The 19,791-nt window shown below is 38.4% G+C and overlaps 1 protein-coding gene across 1 annotated transcript; it reads left to right on the top strand.

Annotated features, from left to right (window-relative positions):
- The first annotated feature begins 785 nt into the window (after nt 1-785).
- On the top strand, nt 786-4,950 carry LOC149260098 (glucan endo-1,3-beta-D-glucosidase-like). Its single transcript, XM_089419747.1, has 4 exons — nt 786-981; nt 1,957-2,963; nt 3,172-3,565; nt 4,741-4,950. The coding sequence occupies exons 1-4, from the start codon at nt 909-911 to the stop codon at nt 4,770-4,772; spliced, it is 1,506 nt and encodes a 501-aa protein (XP_089275873.1). The 5' UTR covers nt 786-908; the 3' UTR covers nt 4,773-4,950.
- The last annotated feature ends 14,841 nt before the right edge of the window (nt 4,951-19,791 follow it).

The following is a 19,791-nucleotide window of genomic DNA, read 5'->3' as shown; positions in this document are numbered from 1 at the left end:
ATGACATCATAATCATTTGTACATATTTAACTACTAGCTTAAACATTCTTAATAAATAGATTAATATAAATGAATTCAGATTAAACACTTAATAACATAAAATTAATGGAATATCAAACCAACATCATATACACCTTAGAACACCACATCAACCTTAAAACAAAAGCAAGAACAAGCTCAATGAAATCTAACTTAGCCCCACACTTGTGTTGCATGTCTGATGCTGCTGCTTAATATACCGTCTCTTCACTGTGTTGGTGGCATGATGCGATGTGACCTTCATTCTTTCTGCCCACCATTCTTTTATTTGAATGCAATTTTGCATAAATGTTTCCGACATTTTCTACACCCATTCACCCTTTATTTCAATGCAATTTCACCGAAATGTTTCTCGATCCTTCTTTGGACATACTTTTCTGAAGCTGGCCAGGAAGGAAGCTTCATATTTCATATTGTTTTCTTATGCAAAAGACAAAACAGAGGAAGGTCGGTATTTGGCAGCATACCCATCATCATTATTTCCGTCATTATGGACAATGATAGCCCTGAAATATGAATAAACAGAGCATTTTAATCTTTTAATTGATGGTTTTCAGTGTACATTTGTTCTCCTCATATATCTCTTTTATCGATTTCAGTTTACAACTGTTCTCTTTTACCGGTCTCCTTGTGACGTTATGTCTGTGCACTTTGTCTACAAAGCAGTTACAAGAAGCCACCTGGCTGGGGGACCCAAAGTGTGAAAGCACAATCATCTTTTATCTAAAGAGTTCTGGACGTGTTAGCTACTTCAAGACTGGAACTTGTTCTGAACTTTGCAGTATATATGTATTTGGTTCCAGGTATTGAAGGAGAGTAGCACAGTTGAACGGGAGAGAGGAGGAACTAGATTTCTCACTTTTCATAGAATGGAGATGAGAGTAAAAGCAGCTGCAATTATGATCTTACTACCAGTCATCCTATATTGCATCCCATGTGGAGGTAATCATCCTTTTTTTATTAACAATCATAGAATGGTATAGGCTACTTAAAGTTTCAGTGCCAATTATATTTGGGAGACCTTTATAATTGTATGTCTGTAATTGCAGCTGTTGTAATCCTTCATCTGTCATTGTCTGGTGAAATATTTTTGTTGGTTTTTGATGTAGCTACCCTTTTAATTGCATGTCTGTAATTCCAGCTGTTTTAACCCTTCATCAGTCATTATCTGGTGAAATATCTTTGCTCATATTTTGATGTAGCTATACAAGGACTGATATGGTTCTGGAGGGTATTCATGTCATTATGAATGCTGGTCTTCACATGGTTCTCCTGTTGTCAAGATTTGGAACATTGGTCCTGATGTGGGTTTCTAAAATTGTATAAGTAGGTATTCATACCGTTGTGTTGTTGACAGGATTTTCAGTATTGGTGACTGATACGGTTATGAAGGGTATTCGTGTGGTTATGAATGCTGGAATTTAAATGGTTCTGCTGTTGACATGATTTGCAACAGTGGGTCTAATGTGAGTTTGTGAACTTGTATGAATAGGCACTCCTAATGTTGTGTTGTTGACAGGATTTTCAATATTTGTTACTGCTTACTGATCAGTGATATGGTTATGATAGGTATTCATGTGATTATGAATGCTGGTTATGATAGGTATTCGTGTGATTTTGAATGCTGGTATTCACATGTTTCTGATGTGGGTTTGTGAAATTGTATGAGTAGGTATTCATACCGTTGTGTTGTTGACAAGATTTTCAATATTTGTTGTCATGATGATTGTATATGTTTGGGATTGCTTGCTCTGGTTATGCTGTTGCTATGAATTTCGTTATTGGCACTGTCATGGTTATGAGACTGATATCCAGAACATCCACTTCTTATATGATTTTCAATATGGATATTGATATGGTTCTGTTATTTACCTAACTTTCATTTCATTTTGTGTTTGCTAATGGGAATTGTTGCAGAAAGTGGACCCAGAGGCAGGAGTTTGGTGTACCGATCACCAACCCTAGGCGTTGACTATGGACAAACTGCAGACAATCTTCCTCCACCATCTGCAGTTGCAAAGTTGGTTCAGCGTACAATTATTTCAAAAGTGAAACTGTATGGAGCAGATCCTGCAATTCTTCAAGCTTTTGCTAACACAGGAATTGGGTTAGTTGTAGGCATTGGTAACGACCAAATCCCATCCCTGAACCAACTGACTGTAGCGCAGAATTGGATTAAGAACAATATCGTTCCTTTTGTTCCTGCCACTGATATCATTGGGATCACGGTAGGAAACGAGGTTCTATTCAATGGGGATAAAGCTTTGATTTCCCAGCTCCTCCCTGCAATGCAGAACTTGCACATTGCCCTTGCTGGGGTTTCACTTGACAAGCAAATTAAGGTCTCTACACCTCATTCTATGGCCATACTTTCTACATCTGTTCCCCCATCTGCTGGTCGTTTCAATGAGAGTTTTGACATGAAATCCCTTCTTGACTTTCTGCAGAAGATAGGGGCCCCTTTAATGATCAACTCATACCCCTTCTTTGCATACAAGAGTAACCCCACCGATCAAACCCTAGCCTATGCACTCTTCAAGCCCAACCCGGGGTTTTATGACTCAAACACTGGGCTCACCTATTCGAACATGTTTGATGCTCAGCTTGATGCAGTGTACTCGGCCATGAAATATCTGGGTTACCCTGGTGTTGATATAGTGGTGGCAGAAACGGGATGGCCATCTGCTGGGGATCCTACAGAGGCAGGGGTGAGCTTGCAGAATGCAATTACTTACAATGGTAATCTGATCAAACATGTGACCTCCATGGTAGGGACCCCATTGAGGCCAAATCGGTACATTAAGACTTATATTTTTGCCCTCTTCAATGAGGACCTGAAGGCAGGACCAAGCTCGGAGCGCAATTATGGGCTGTTTAAACCTGATATGACAATGTCTTATGATGTGGGCTTGCTGCAATCGCGGGTAAGGAAATTGCTTCATATTTTCATATATTTTTTTTCAGATAAGTGCAGTTCGTCCTGACTGAAAGTTCAACCCTTTCCAGGTCCTGAAAGGCCTTACTGGGGAAGTCCTGATTGTAGTTTGTTTTGAAGGTTAAACAGTCTTACATAATTATTTTAAGCATTGAGACTTTAGCTGTTATTTCTAATTTAATCTGAAAATGAGGCAGAGTGCAGGTCCATCTCCTTCTCCTCCACGCACTGGTGGGCCTGTTACAGTTCCTCCTACACGCACTGAGGGGCCTGTGACAGCTCCAGGCACTGGTGGGCCTGTTACAGCTCCTCCTACACGCACTGAGGGGCCTGTGACAGCTCCTCCTATGGGGAAAGTATGGTGCATTACCAAGCCGGGAGCAGATGAGAAAACGTTGCAGGCAAATTTGAACTATGCTTGCGGACAAGGCATTGACTGTAGGCCTATTCAACCAGGAGGTCCTTGCTATTCACCAAATACAGTGGCCTGCCATGCTGCTTATGCCATGAATGCGTACTATCAGGCTAAGGGTCGGAATAGTTGGAACTGTGATTTTGCGCAGACTGGGGCTATTACTACCGCAGATCCAAGTATGCATGTGAAATTCTCTTTTCTAAGGCCATTAATTCTTTGTTTACAAATTCCATTACACTTGACTACTCAGTCTACCAGTTCTCTGCATAGGACACTTCGATATCAAGCAGGGAATTTTTCGAACTAATACAAGAACTGTTCTTAACTGAAACAAGAAAAAAACCATTCAGAGAATAAAATCAGAGAATTTTGTTAAATCATTTTTAATTATTTTAAGGCCCTTCCATCAGAGCTTTTGATAATCCTTAACAGGCCATTAGAAATCATCTCAGTGAATTGTTTCTAACACTTTCACTAGGCCATTAGAAATCATCTCAGTGAATTGTTTCTAACACTTTCATTAGTGATTGATGCAGACTTCTCAACCCATAGGTAAAAAACTAGGTACTTAAGTTACATCTGAATCTGATGCAGACTTCTCAACCCATAGGTAAAAAACTAGGTACCTAAGTTACATCTGAATCTGAGCTTGACCAAGCCAAAGTGGGAAAAATTGTTTTGAAAAAATCTCATATTCAACATTGCTTAACATATCTAAATCCATTTTGATATGCACCTTTACCAAGCTTGAGGTTGTATATGTTAAGTTTTAATTATTGAAAGTTTCAATCGAACATAATTTTGAGCTTCAGATTTTAAGCTTTATATCAAACTTGGGGTGGAATGGACCTCTCAATATGCACTTTTCTATAGTGAAAGAAGACCCTAGACGAAGACCCCAGACCACTGGGAAGGGAAGAATATTTACTATTTGGAAAGATCTTTTTCTTTGTCCTTCAAGTAAGGATACAAGTAGTGGCCTTTCTCAAATTCATTGAAGGGAGTTTATCAGACTTTGTGAAAAAAGTTGGTGGCTTAAATATACTTTTAGTTTTTTAGATTGATTTGTTTTTTAAATCTAATTTCATAATTATTTACCCTTTAATGTTGAAAATTTTATCTATTCTTAAATCTATAAAACTTTATAAAACTTTTAAAGAATACAAAACCTCACACAAACTAATTGAATTAATATTTGATTGGTGACATTTATCTATGTAAACCATTTAATCAACAAAATTATTATTTTTCTCCCTGTTGCTGAGAATCATATATATCTTATTTATGGCATACTGGACTGCCTATTTCCATATATATCTACTAATATAATGGACTGGACTTTTGCTTGCAGGCTATGGGAGCTGCATGTACCCAGCCGCGTAGCATATAAATCAATCCTAGTTTTACTATTTAGCCTGCTGATCAATATATATATTCGAAGATGTCATATCATATGACTAGAATGTAAGGGTATATATTTTCAAAGATGTCATACCATATGTTTATGATAGAAAGTGTATATTTGGATTTATTTTGTATGGATGGAGTATTTATTTTGTCATTGTGAATCTTGTTTTATTTCATAGAATGTGTCAATTTTTTCCCTTAACTAAATAAAGCTTTTGGTAACGTAAATTTTGTGTTTTTAATAACATTTTATTAAAAATATTAATTATAAAATTTATATTTTTATTAAATAATAAAAACCAAATATTATATCTATCTATATATATATTACTTTTTTAGATGATGGGAGAAATAATTATCATCTTAGTCAGTGATGAGTTTTGTTACACTGGCATTGAGCTTTGATATTGAGTCTAAACAATTCCTTGAGGACCGGAACATATATATATCACTTCTTTGGATGGTAGGAAGAAATGATTATCATCGTAGTCATCCAAACAAATGACATGATGAGTTTTGTTGCAATGGCTTTGAGCTTTGTTATTGAGCCTAAACAATTATGTGAGGACCAAAACATTTATATTTCCGATATAGAATATAGATTCATATGAATGTAAATATATTTTAAAATCAACATTTGTAAGCAAAGAGAGATTGAGTCCAGTGGCATACATTGATTTGTTTAACCATTATATTTTTTTCTAATAAAGATATATATTACAACTTAGTAGGAGGAAGATGGGTAATTCCTTCCACACTCAATAAAGAGTTGACATGTAAAATTTTAAATAATATTAATATCAGAAATATTTATTTACTTTTTATATATTTTCTCCCCTTTCTATGTGAAAACATCATTGAAAGTTAAACCATTAATAAAGGAAATACTTAATTCTTTTAATACTTAATTCTTTTAATGATGAGCATAGAGTTGATGTTTTACAAAATTCATTATCTACTTTAAATAAAATATTTTGATATCAATATTATATAGAAAGATATAGAAAGATAGAGTTGACACTTACATTAAAAAAGAAATTCCAGGTCAACTTTAAATCAAATATTTTAATATCCATTTTAAATAAAATATTCTTATATCAACTTGTTCTCTCTTTATAAAGAATAGTTAAAGTAAAATGATATTTATAAAAAGAGATGTATACTTTTTTTAAATGATAAATAAGTTGACATGTTATTGACATGTTATAGTTTAAAACAAATATTTTAATGCCAATCATAATATATATATATAGTCTAATTTATAGATAAAATGGCCTTTTCACTATTTTTTTTTCTAGTTAATTTTAAAAACTTGAGTTTAAATTGTTTACTCTCTATAATTTGAGTGCCCTAGACGTTTTTTAGGGTGTTGAATCCATTTATGCATTCAAAAATGTATTTTAAACAACAAAAAATCTTGAAATTGTAATATCAGATTTTGGTGAATTATTAAAAAGGCTATTTCATCTATAAATTTATATATATATATTTGTGTCCAAGTAAAATATTATATATATATATATATATATATATATATATATATATATATATATATATATATATTTGTGTCCAAGTAAAATATTTTATATTATATGTGTAATGTTATTGAAAGTTTAAAAAAAATAACAACAACCACTAAATATATTATTTTTAATTATTAAAATTGAATTGACGATGTAGCATTTAAAAAAAAATTATTAACCAGCCTAGATCCATCTTAACTCCGGATCTATCAAGCGTTGAGAGGGATCAAATCTCTAGAGGGGCAAACCTCTTTTTTTGAATGAAAAACTTGAGGAAAGGTTTGCACTTCGAGAGATTTGATCCCTCCCAACACTTGATAGATCTGGAGTTAAGATGGATCTAGGCAAATTTCAATCATGTGCGGTAATACAAGATTTGTTGAACTTCTAATTATTTTTATCATTTTAAATAAGCTAAATATGTCTAAGAGGAATTTGGTCAATTTAATTTTAATTTTGTTTAGTTACCTCAGTATGTTGAGATGAGAGAGACTCCTTAGTAACTTGAATGATGAAAAATGATGAAATAAAAATTTTAAGTGCAAAGTGACAATGTAACAATGTTGAATGATAGAAAATGTGAATAATAAGAATATAGTCAATTACAAACAATCTTCATTGCGATCAATCTGAAACTATTTTCTTCTATTGTTCTTATTGTCACGCCTATTAGTTATTTTCTATTACGGCGTTTGAATGCAAAGTGATTAACAATGTTGAATGATGGAAAATGGGAATAATAAGAATGTAGCCAATTACAAATAGTTTACAGTTTTAGGAAATTTTGAATGATGGAAAATGGGAATAATAAGAATGTAGTCAATTACAAATAGTTTACAGTTTTAGGAAGAAGACATTTCGGGTAAGTGAACATTTTATTTAGGATGAAAATTCAAGTATTGTATTTATGGTTGAATTATTGTAACACAGAAGTCAATTCACGTCATGAATAATGTTTATGTGCTTACACTGAGAGAGAGTGTGTATGTTTTGGGGGTGAAATAAAGATATAGATGGAGGGGGGGAAGAAGAAGAAAGAGGCAAAGATAGGGAGGGAGGAAGGGATATAGATATGGAGAGAGAAGTGTTAGGGAGAGAGAGAGAGGGAGTGGAAAAGGGAGGGAGAGAGAGGGAGAGAGAGATATAGATAGATATGGAGAGAGAGTGTGTGTATGTTTGGGGGTGAGATAGAGAGATAAAGAAGGAGAGACAATGGGAGATAGAGATATAGATGGAAGGGATAGAGATGTGCTTACGCTGAAATCAATGCACATAATCAATCTAATTACTGTGAAATTAATGTACATCATACATCTAGTTGCATCAAATCATAAATCAATGTCTACACCGAAATCAATGCATCTAATGCAAACAATCAAATAGGATTAGAAATCAACATCTACACTAAAATCAATTTATGTAGTGAAAACAATCAAATAGGATTAGAAACCAACATCTACACTAAAATAAATGCATCTACTGCAAGCAATAAAATAGGATTAGAAATCAATATCTACATTGAAACCAATGCATCCAGTGTACACAATCAAATAAGAGTATAAATCAACATCTACACTGAAATCAATGCATCTAGTGTAAGGTATTAAATAGGATTATAAATCGACATCTACACTGAAATCAATGCATCGAGAGCAAGAAATCAAATAGGAGTAGAACTCAACATCTACACTGAAATCAATGCATCTAGTGTAAGGTATTAGATAGGATTATAGACCGACATATACACTGAAATCAATGTATCTAGTGCAAGCGATCATTAAGGATTAGAAATCAACCATTGCATTGAAATCATACATCTATCAATATCTACACTGAAACCAATGCATCTTGTGCAAGCAATCAAATAGGAGTATAAATCAACATCTACACTGAAATCAATGCATCTAGTGTAAGGTATTAAATAGGATTAGAAATCGACATCTACACTAAAATCAATGCATCTAGTGCAAGAAATCAAATAGGATTAGAAATCAATATCTACACTGAAACCAATGCATCTTGTGCAAGCAATCAAATAGAAGTAGAAATCGACATCTACGCTAAAATCAATGCATCTATTGTAAGGTATTAAATAGGATTAGAAATCAACGCCTACACTAAAATCAATGCATCTAGTGCAAACGATCAAATAGGATTAAAAATAAACAACTACACTGAAATCATACATCTATTTTAGTGAAAAAACAAAATATTGATGACTTTCTAGATCTAAATTCTATGTTTGTATTTGTCTATGTGTGTCACTTTCTTCTTCCCTCTCTTCAAACTTTCATTTTGTGTTTATCTCCCTCCCTCTATCCTTCTCTCTCTCCCCCTCCCTCTCTCATCCATCTCCCTCTCCACCTCTCCCTCCCTTTCTCTATATTTCTCTTATTCCTCCTCCCACCCTGCCATCTATATCTATACCTCCCTCCATATCTCCTTATGTGTCTCTCTGTTTCAATCCCTAAACACATCTCTCTCTCTCTCTCTCTCTCTCTCTCTCTCTCTCTCTCTCTTACCCCATACATCTATATCTCTATCTCCCTCAGTCTCTCCTTCTTTATATATCTATAACATCCTACATACACACACACTCTCCCCATATATATCTATCTATCTATCTCTCCCTCTTCCTTTCCCTGTCTATCTCTTCCTTCTCTCTCTCTCTCTCTCTCTCTCTCTCTCTCTCTCTCTACCTCCTCCATCTATACTTGTATCACAGCCCGAAAACATACACATTCTCTCCATAGATATTTGTCTCTCTCTCTCTCTTTCTCTCTCAATTTGTTGATCAAATTTTCCGTTGAGTGTTGGGAAAATGAAAACCACATAACAGTGTCATTTGATAAGGGTGGTTTAAGAACAATTTTAATGAGGTGAAATCTCCAGTCCTAGCCAAGCGTATAATAATTTTAGTCAAAAGAGGAGGCTATAAGAATTCTCTAACTTCAGACAAAGAAATAGTTGAAAAACTAAAGGCAGTGAAATTTATATGGTTGATTTGTCTATTGTTCCTAGCACTCGATAGATAGATGAAAAACTAACAAGACCAAAGAGGAGGTGAATTTTCTGTTCTAGAAGAATTCCCTCTTATGAAGATATTCTTGGGAATTTGGGTGAGAAATAAGACTAGGAAAAGGCTACATCCTTCTGATCTTTAAACAAGAGATTGGTGTTTAGAATTCCCTCTTATGAAGACATTCTTGGGAAGTTGGGTGACAAAATAGACTAGGAAGAGGCTACATCCTTTCGATCTTTAAAGAAGAAATTGGTGCTATCTTGTTAAGGAAACATTACAATATGTGTGAAATATAGTAGAGAAATCAACATTGGCGCACTATGATATCAACAACACATTACATAAAAAATGTCCTTTATGGATGTGATTATCCTACATTAATAATTACAAAAAGGATCCATAGAGCATATCGTGAAAACTTTTCACAGTGGAATCAAAGTAGGTTAGGGAAAGTTGGGTGAGTATGCGTTAATAGTAACCAATAGAAACTCTCCTTAAGGCTAACTAATATAAAAGGAACAATGAATGGTAGGAGGTACATATCAAAAATAAAGGACAATGTAACACAACCAAAATTATATACAAGCCAAGTGTTAATTTTGTAACTCTTAATGTTACCCTACAAGAAAACTATGTAGATAAGATAATATAATATAATTTTATTTATGTCCAACTAGTGACCAAAATGTAGGTCAAAGGGACTATTAAGTACAATGATGTCCATATAATGTGGGAGAACCAAACAATCTCCTATAAAAGATACAATGCATTTAGTATAAAATATACAGTGCATCAACATAAAAGATACAATGCATGAAATGCCCTGGCAGAGAAGATCCAAGATCTAATGGGTCTGAGGATCAAAACCATCTCTCCTAACAACCAAAGTTGAATGAAGAAAATTGAAGGAAACTCAACAAAGTTTGTTGGCCCAATGAGGAGTCTATGGAAAGTGCGGATTATCCACTAAATTGTTGTCTGGGGGAGTTCATACACTGTTGAGGTCTGGAGGACCTAGTCTGTCTCCCGAGAATAGATCTGAGATGGATCTACTATTGAGATTTCATGTGGCGGGGTGAGGTCCCAAGGATCCTCACTGATCTAGAGTTTGAATATGTACTGGTATCAATTGGTCTCTTGGTGCCCCTATCTGTACCCTAAAAAATATCATGATCCTCTGTGTGGGATCTGGTATGATGTGAGGCTGAAGAATATGCACTTGGAACCTGAGGGCCTCTTGCATATATAGGGCCAAAAATTTCTGATCGAGATACCTAAAAAGTCGGCAAGGGTCTGAGAATATCTGAACAAGAAATGGAACCTTCCTTTGAACTTGTAGTAGACGGGGCATCCAAAAATGAATTGCACCTTGGTCTCCACTTCCTATAAATGACATACCTGGCAGATTTTGTCTTGTCTATCAATCTGGTGGTTCGTCTCTATCGGAAGTCTATAAGAACCTACTCTAAACTAGCCTAGAGGAATGTGAAGAGCATGCATCCAGTGGCGAAATGCATACTGGAGTTGAACAATGAGCCTGTCTCTCAACTCCAAGAAGTGCTCAGTGTAGAAGGCCATATTTGGGCGCAACCCCCTAGAGGATTGACCCAGGTGACCTAGACCAACTGCCTGTAGATGTCCTCCCTAATGATCTTGATAATATCATGTCTAGTAGGTAAAAGGTGACTAGGAGCATCTAAACAATATTGAAAAGGGGGGAGAACATCCAAATGAATGCCCACTGACTCTAAGAAATCTGAAACTCCTGTAAACCAACATCTAGACCGGCCCGAGGGGGTAGAACGGGTAATAGTCTCATAAGAGAAATATACCAAGTAAGGATATTAGTCCCTACTCTTTATCGAGCCTGAAAAGCCCTGGACACGATGTAAGAATGAAACCAATATGAATATCGTCTCAAAGATCCAACTTTTGGGGAGATCGAAGTGGAATGAGTGGAGTCGAGGAAGGATTTGAGTGTTGCTTCCCAAATATCAGATGAAAGACAGGTGCATTTAGTGGAATCGGAATCAAGCAAGGAGAATTGGATCTCTGATGGGAGCATCTTGTGTAGGGTATAGGAGAAAATGTTAGGTTCGCCTTCGACAAATCGAAAGGTGGTTCAAGGTGGGCCCCGATGGGAAGGATGGGTGGAAGGGGAGGGTCAAAATGGAGGGAGAAGGAAATAATTGCATGATCGAGAAGGGTGATAGGGGAGACTAAGAGATGGTGAATAAAAGAGAGCAAATTCTAGCTAGCGAGGACATAATCAACTACACTTGCACCCCCGCCATACGGTCAACATGTGAAAAAGTGGGAGTCTGGGAAACAGGGGAGACCATTTAAAATCAACAAGTCCTAGGATTCCCCCAACAGTAATAAATGCTTACTATAAACTATAGTGGGCCCCAAAGCATCATCTAACATCCGGTAAAGCCCTTTTGAATCTGGATCTATCCGCTGGGTACAAAACACATCCTCTCATCAATCGTGGAGAGGGATCTGGAGATCTCTAGTACAAGCATTGAAGTCACCTAGGAGGATGACTTCCCCATAGCAGAGTAATGGGTGATGCCGGTTGTTGACGGTGTTGGACACACCAACGTCAGGGGATCTCCACTGTAAGATGTCCCAATTAGACCTCAAACCATTTGGTGTAGGAGTCCTAGCAGTGGGTCGTATGGTAATGCCTTGACTGCAATTTCGCACAGAGGCAAGTAAGATAAGTCTGTTGGTAGCAAGGGTGTGACAGCTACAATGAGTCAAGGAAGGTGCATGAGAGGTTCTAACACATATGGGCTGAGATGAGTGCGCCCCTTAGAAACTTGTGATAGTACTCGGCTTGGAAGGGAACACACGAGTGAAGATGCATCACAAGTTGGAGAGCAATTTAGTGAGAAATCCAAAGTGATGGTTAAACCAACAGCACATTTCAAAAAGATTCATACATACTTATACAGAACAGTCCATACATGCATGTGTAAGTAAACCAATACATATCTCATTTAGATGAAACGAGATAGCATAGAATACAATACAACATATGCATGAAACGTATTGGATCTTATTATATAAAGAAGTGTAAGTTTCGGTCTGTTGATGGTGCTGGACCTGCCAACATTCAGGGGATCACCACGGTATGAATTCTCAACTAGACCTCACACCGTTTGGTGTGGGAGTCCCATCCGGTATGATGACATGGTTGCCATTGTCTTAAGGATTTGCCTCAACTCTTGCTTGTCATCACAGGAGATTGTTTCTCTTTGTCTTCGAGAAGTGAGGTTCGTGTTCCTGGTATGTGTAAGTGTACTTATGTCAATGGTTCTTTCACTGTGAGAGGAAGCAAGTGAAGGTGAGTTCCAAGTTGAAAGGGATGAGTCCCAACTCAGTTAGGAACACAAAATACAAAAGGACATGCACAGCTTCCAGCAAAGCAGTCCACTCAGATGTGGCTATCACAACATACAAGGTATGATAACACGTACAGCACTCATGGATCAGTATGAGACGAGTGGGACAATTGTTGCAGCAAGGCTCATCTGAAAGGTCTGTCTGATGTTCAGCAGAGAAGTCGACACAAATGGGACATCATTACAACATATACAACACATTTCCATTAATAAATGATGCATTACAACATATGAATCAGTTCATATGTAGAACACATGGTTAAAGCAACATGCATTACAAGTGTTAAATATCAGTCTTACAACAAATACAATACATGTATGAAAATGTGTTGGCTTGTTAACAGGATTTTGAATTAAGCGAAAGTTCCAAGACACATCGTTACACCATACATCACTAACCCCATTAGCGGGGCATTGGAGCCACTACTTACTCCTCAAAGAAAAGCTTACAGACTCTCTTGGCTATGTGGGAGTAGCTGAGGTGAAAATTCTTTTCATGTACAAATGAGGGGGGTATTTATAGCCAAGGGTGAAACTAACCCTTGTGTTTGTTCGACTACCCTCATGACCATTCGAATTCCATGACTTTCTGACTTACATGACTCTATGTACAACAAGTGGGTCTCTTGGACTTCCACGTTACATGACATTGATTGAAAACAAGGCCATTGTGGAGATGTGGGCAACATAACTCATGACTTGACTCGACATGACTTGACATGACAATGTCAGTACATTCGTGTTGTTGTTGGAGTGCATGTCGAGCTACAATGTTGCTAAGTGATAGATGTCTTCATGGTGTATCATAGCTTCACCTATGCATGGCAAAGTGCACAGAGTTTTTAATGGTGCTTGGTTCACTTGATGAAGCCCTAGCATGTTGTTCCTCGTTTTCATGTTGGGAGTCTTGACAGGTTCACTTGTTCGTGAAGATGCATGTTTCTCGTGTTCATCCGCTTCGCATGCTTTGTTCATTCATCTGTTGGTGAACCTATCCATATGCATCTGCTCCCTTTGTTCATCCCATTCGTCGTCTTGACATGTTTGTTGGTGTACCTATACCTACAGTCACTCATGACGCAATGACATAAAATCCAAAACCTCCTAGTCTACCATGAAACATGAGCATTCGGATGTGGGTGACCAGGAGAGGCAATAGGGACGTGATGTGGGATGATGACCCCAGGCAACTACTGATGAAAATTGTGCAAGAGTCACTAAAGGATGGAGGCAGACAATCTGAGTCGACAGTGACTGACTGCAAGGTCTAGCTTGGCTAGGAGGCAACATTGCACAAATTTCGGGAGGGACAGTCTAGGCTGCTAGAAGGCAAGGTAGGCATGCTCTGCGCACTTTCCAGAATGAACGATTAGTAGGGGCTAGACAGCCAAATTTGCACAAATTTCCAGAGGAACACATCGGGCTGCATGAGGGGTCAACAGGCAGGGATTGCGCAATTTTTTTGGGGAACTGCCCAGGAGGCTCGCAGCCAGATCTGCGGAATTCCCAAACGGAACTACCAGTTGGCTGTTGGGGTCACTGGCAGCCATATATGCGCAATTTCCAGAGGGAACTGCCAATTGGATTATGGGGTCATTGGCAGCCATAACTGCACAATTCCTAGAGGGAACTATCAATTGGTTGCTCAGTCACTAGCAGGAGAAACTACGTAATTCCTAGAGGGAACAGACAGTTTGCTGTTGGGAGCTGCTAGATGGAAAAAATGCACTCAGCCTAGGAGGTCGACGTGCTGATCATCTCTGCATAATTTATGAGCTGAGCTGACTATTGGGTAGTGGGAGACCTGCTCAGGATCACTACACAATTTATGAGATGAACAGTTAGGCGGTTGTTCGAGTGGCCAGCATCAGTGTTACTTGAGCTGCTTGTGGGCAGCGCAGCTTGAAAGAACCAGTTTGGTGTTTCTGTGTTGTTCTGGTTAACAGTCAATCAAGTCAAAAGCAGGGTGATGGTATGGTTGTTAGTGAGGAGTCTGGTCGTTAGAACTTCAACAAAAATGACTAATTGTGTGAACATTCGAAAGATGCATAGGTGATCAGACGCACACATACTCGCATGAATTTACGACGAAACAACCAAACCATCCAGACACACATGTTCAACATGGCTAATCAACAATGCAAGCGACAAGCACGACACTCGTGATTGATCGTTCATGATCGAAACAATGCTTGTGTGACAGTGAATGTGACTCCGTGTGTGAGTGCAACAGATGCTTTCATGGAAAACACAACAATCACATACAAAGCGAAGACTTTGAGCATAACCAGAACATGGTCGCAAGCATGACTTAGACATCAACATGTAGAGACTTGAGTGCAATAGACAAGCAAGGCGAATGTAAAGACCCACAGGAGCTCACGGAGTGAACCCGAGTGTGTGCAGCCATCAAGCGAAACTCTTCAAGGGAGGCTCTGAAATTGGTGTAAGCAAAAATTTTGGAGGGTGGTCGTAGCTAATACAACACTTGGTGACATGCTGGTAGAACTCCAGCTTCTTTGTTTCGGTTCATTGCTAGCACAGGACCTTGATCCTTCAGGGAGTATTGATTCAATGTGCAGGTTACTTTAGTTTCTCCACTTACCTCATGGACATACATGGTTCACCCTTTGTCAACTCAGTCAAACACAATCAAAAGTTCATCTTAGATCTTAGTGTTTTGAATCCAGGAAGGGTAGTTTAGCTCGAAAGTTGAAGATTTTCAAAGTATAAGTTTTCATCTCTGGTGTTGCTTCGCCAGCAGGCCTGGACAGTACCTTAACGAAGTCAAATAGGAACACACACATATTTCTCCACTGCCAGCGAGCATGTTCATTGCCCAGGTGGAGTTGCATGCTTCACCTCTCTGCGCAGGAAGCTTTTCTCTTCTTTTGCCTTTCTATTTTTTAAGAGAACTATGCATAGGAACTTATTTGTTTTTGGGGCAGAAGAGGGATCCCGACTTATTGAGAGTAGAAGAGGTTGTTACTTCAGAGAAGCATGTAAGACCTCTGACATAGGTTTTCTCATTTATATTTTCTCCCTTCTCCGTTCTACTAATTGGATTGGCTTCAACACATAGAGCAGAAGGCTGAGTACAGGCATGGGGCTTCCTAGTGTCAACACAGGTTCATGGTTTGACCAAAGCTTCCCTTACAGACGGTTCATATTTTCCGCCATGACTTCATCAGCTGAAGGTTGTAACCAAGCACAAAGCAAATGGACACAAGACTATCCAAGTGCTGCAGTGTCACAAGTCCCTTCAAATTTCAGCCACATACTCCATTCAAAAGCTAGAACGTGGTAGTTGGAAGCACTGATTTCCGGAAAAAAAATAGTAATATATCGAACAAACAAAAATGCACGTGAACAAAAATAGTAAGCAGAATCAAATAAAGAAAAATCAAAGATAATAAGCACAACAAAACAAATGAAACAACAAGCGGCAATCATACTATGTACAAGGCATGGGCATGGCCCAACCTACTGAACTAATGTTTGAGGACTTTGTCTTTGATAGGAAGATTATCAATCCTCCCATCAAGTGATTGGAAATGATAAGTGTGCGAGCCAAGTTTCTCATGGACTAGTGTCGGTCCATCGATCTCCACCACCAGAACTTGGTGGCATTCCAGAAGACCTTCAAGTGAGGACAACACCATTGTTTTAGGTACTGCGTGCAACATGGACTTGGATGATGGCACGGGGTAGTTGTTTTTACTCCGTGAAGGGTTCAAGTTTCTAAAGTCAATGCGTGAGTAGATCTTCCCAAATTTCTTATGTGTAGGATTTAAATCAGAACACCAAGTGTGATGACAAACTTTGCAAGTAATCCAACCACTTAAAATATTAGTCAATTTATTCGGTGAAAGGAGTGAAAAAAACATATATGTGTTATGTGTTCTTTGTTGTAATAGCTTTTATTTTCCTTTACCTGGAATTTCACATTGGATTGTTGGCATGTAGTGGGTACTCGGATCATCATCTACTCATGTATGCCCATCTTGGTACTGTTCGATCAAGCGGTCAATGATTGGTCGTTGTAGTGTGAAACTTGTACTGAGATTAGCCATCTTCATATCATGGTGGATTCCCAAGTTGCTCTATTCATTCATAGTGTTGGTCCTCCTTGTGTTCAGCATGAGTGCTTCAGCATCCTTGTTTGTGACTCCGAACTTCAAATAGCTTGAAATCATGCATTTTTCATTGTTTTGGATGATTGAGATGCACTCGGTCCTTGAGTCATCATGTGTTCCTTATTTATCAAGACTCATGGTTCGCAACCTGTCTGTACATGGACCGTTTGGCATGCTGGTACTCCTACTACTATCATTGTTTCCACTATTGCTACTAACATAAAAATAAATTGTACAAGTTTCATTATCATCATTTGGGTGAGGAAGGAGTCCCAGCTGCTTGTCTGATGGGGTTGGGGATGGCCGGTAAGATAACACTCCAATGTCTTTTCCAAGAAGCAATTGCCAAACATGAGTTCTGCAAAGGCCAATGGTTCGTTCTCGTCGTCAAGAGGAGTGACATTGTGTTTCATATACCTCTCGGATAACACCAGGATTTGGTTGTGTTTTCCCTTGTACAGATGCCACAGGTGAGACTAGTCTGTAGCAAAGTATCCATCCAACTTGTTGGACCAGTCTCTGTTGAGCAACAGAACATATGCTTCCAGTATGTCCACAACAATTATTTTGATACACTGGTGGAATCAACTATCATGGTATAGTCAGATGATCACATCTCGTAGTTCACTAATGGATGGTACCAATTTTCTATCAAGTTGGAAGATTCTTGTAGATGTTTCGCTCCATTGTGCATTGATCTTCTTAGCAATGCAGAGTGGCATGACATTGGCTGCCATGCCAGAATCAATCGGACAGTTTTGGACATTGTAGTTGAAAACTTAGAATGAAAGTAGGAATGGGGGGCAACCTGAGTTTGCTTCTTCCATCCGGAGTGTATTTAGCACAGTGGATAGTGATCTGGGAGGTGTGCATGCTCCCTTGTTGGTAGAGGTCGCGCTGTCTATTTCTGTTTGTCCCAATGTGCATAGCAGGATATCTCACTGGCTCTGGACTTTGGCTAACTCGAACAAACTGATTTTCACTCATTTTTCCTCATCTCATTGACTATGTTGTAATCTAGAGGTGTTAGACTCACCGAGGTGTCCGGGGTGTGTTATAGACATTTTTGTGCCTCGCAGCATGGAGCATGAAATGTCGATAATTACAGGGATCCTCAGTCCCTAAACATGTTGTTCTTACCCCTAGAGGAACGAGGTCAGAAAACCACAGCACTTCCTATCAGTTCTCCACCTGAAAACACTCAAAAACAGGCTATTTTTGGATCATGTCAGCGGCTCCACTGAGCATCTGCGCTGAATGTCAACTGCTCCTCCTTGTACCTGCGCTGAAAGTCAAAACTAATGAAGGCAACCTGCGCTGGGCGAGATTGGCCAAGTGGCACAGTCATTCTGCAAGGTGTCAACTGCCCAGGAAGCTTCCAAACTGACACTTGGTTCAAGGAATTCGCCCTATGATGAGTAAGAGGTACTTGATCTCCATGTGGAAGCAAGGATCTCCAAGTGGACTCAAGAACTGAAGTTTAACTGAAGAGGGAGAGGACACAAGGCAGCTTTATGTCAGTCTCAAGCTGACTCATCCTTTCTCCTTCTACCCTATATATAGAGCTCTTCTATGAGGTCTAGGGAGGCTGGAATTTTGTGCAAAGTAAGGAAGTGTTGTTGGTCTACAGTTAGAGTTATTGGGTGATTGCTTTTATAGAGGAGAAGAGGAGATTTCTTGCTGCTGAGGGGGTGCTGCTGGATTGGAGCCATTTATGGTTGTAACCTTCTCAGAACCTTTATCTTCTATCAATAAAGCTTTTGATGTTCTCCTATATACTTTTATTGCAATGATGTATTGTTTTTATCTGTATATTTGATCCATTCTAATCCATGCATCAGTTATGAGTACATGTTTCTTGTAGTTTCCCTCTCTTGTTTTTGCAGGATCTTTGTGTAGCTGGGCCGGCAAAGGGAGCAAGGACCTGGGAACAAGAGGCAAAGAGAGAAGACAGGATCGACAAAAGCGAAAGACATCGGTTGGTCAATCTTTTCTTCCTTCTCTGTACTTTCATAAAGGAAAAATATCAAAGCTTTACTTTCAGTTGTTGCTAAGGAACTATCACCCTTAGAGTAGGGATAGGGTCATTCCGAGTCGGATACTTTTCCCCACAACAAACTGGCGACTCCACTGGGGATCGTATCCGTTTGATTGTATTTGTAGTATCTTTGCTATTCATTTCTTGAAGAAAAGAGTACCAAATCGAAAAGCTTTTGACTATATCAAAAGCGAAGTAGAGGGGCTGCTACTCTTGCTCATTTTCTGAGCAGATTCATGATTTGAAGAGCTGATCTACAAAAGACTCTTGTGCTCTTTGTGATAGCTTTTCATCCTCTTGATCATCCCTTAGCTTGTACTTGACCTATAGCTTTTTATTTCAGCAAAAACAGTGAATTTTTGAGCTTTTTATGACCCGGAAATCCTTGTAAACGCAACTCTCGTGTCTCAGTGCAGGCTGCCCAAAGGCAGTCTGCATTTCAGCGCAGGTACTCCCTTCGGGAACTGTGCTGAAAGTCAGTTTGACAGACCAGAGCCTGCGTTGGACCAGTTAGCCAGTGTCTTGCTGAGGTTTCCTACTGAGTCTTGGCCCTGTTTTCACTGTTATTTTGCTGCTGATTGCTTGTCATTTGTACTTGTTGTAAACCAACTTTCCTTGACGTTATTCCGCCTCAGTTGTGTGATGAAACTGTGATTGTTCTTTCAGTATTTCTTGTTTCAGTTACAGTTTCCCATTGTGAAAAGCAAACCAGTATAGCTTTGGCCTCTTAGATCCTGAACTGTAAAAGTGTCTTTATGATCTTAAGAGCTAGTTTTATTACTGTTCATGGCTGTTTGAGTTTGTTTGTTTTTCATTTTATGGTTTGAATTCATACATTTTTAGTGTCGAAACAAGTACCTGTAAGG

This window comes from Pinus tabuliformis, chromosome 6, assembly GCF_031772625.1.
Source record: "Pinus tabuliformis cultivar Carrire ecotype Pingquan chromosome 6, CPIR1, whole genome shotgun sequence".
In the NCBI taxonomy this organism is placed as follows: domain Eukaryota; kingdom Viridiplantae; phylum Streptophyta; class Pinopsida; order Pinales; family Pinaceae; genus Pinus; species Pinus tabuliformis.
This window is presented reverse-complemented; position numbering and strand designations above follow the sequence as displayed.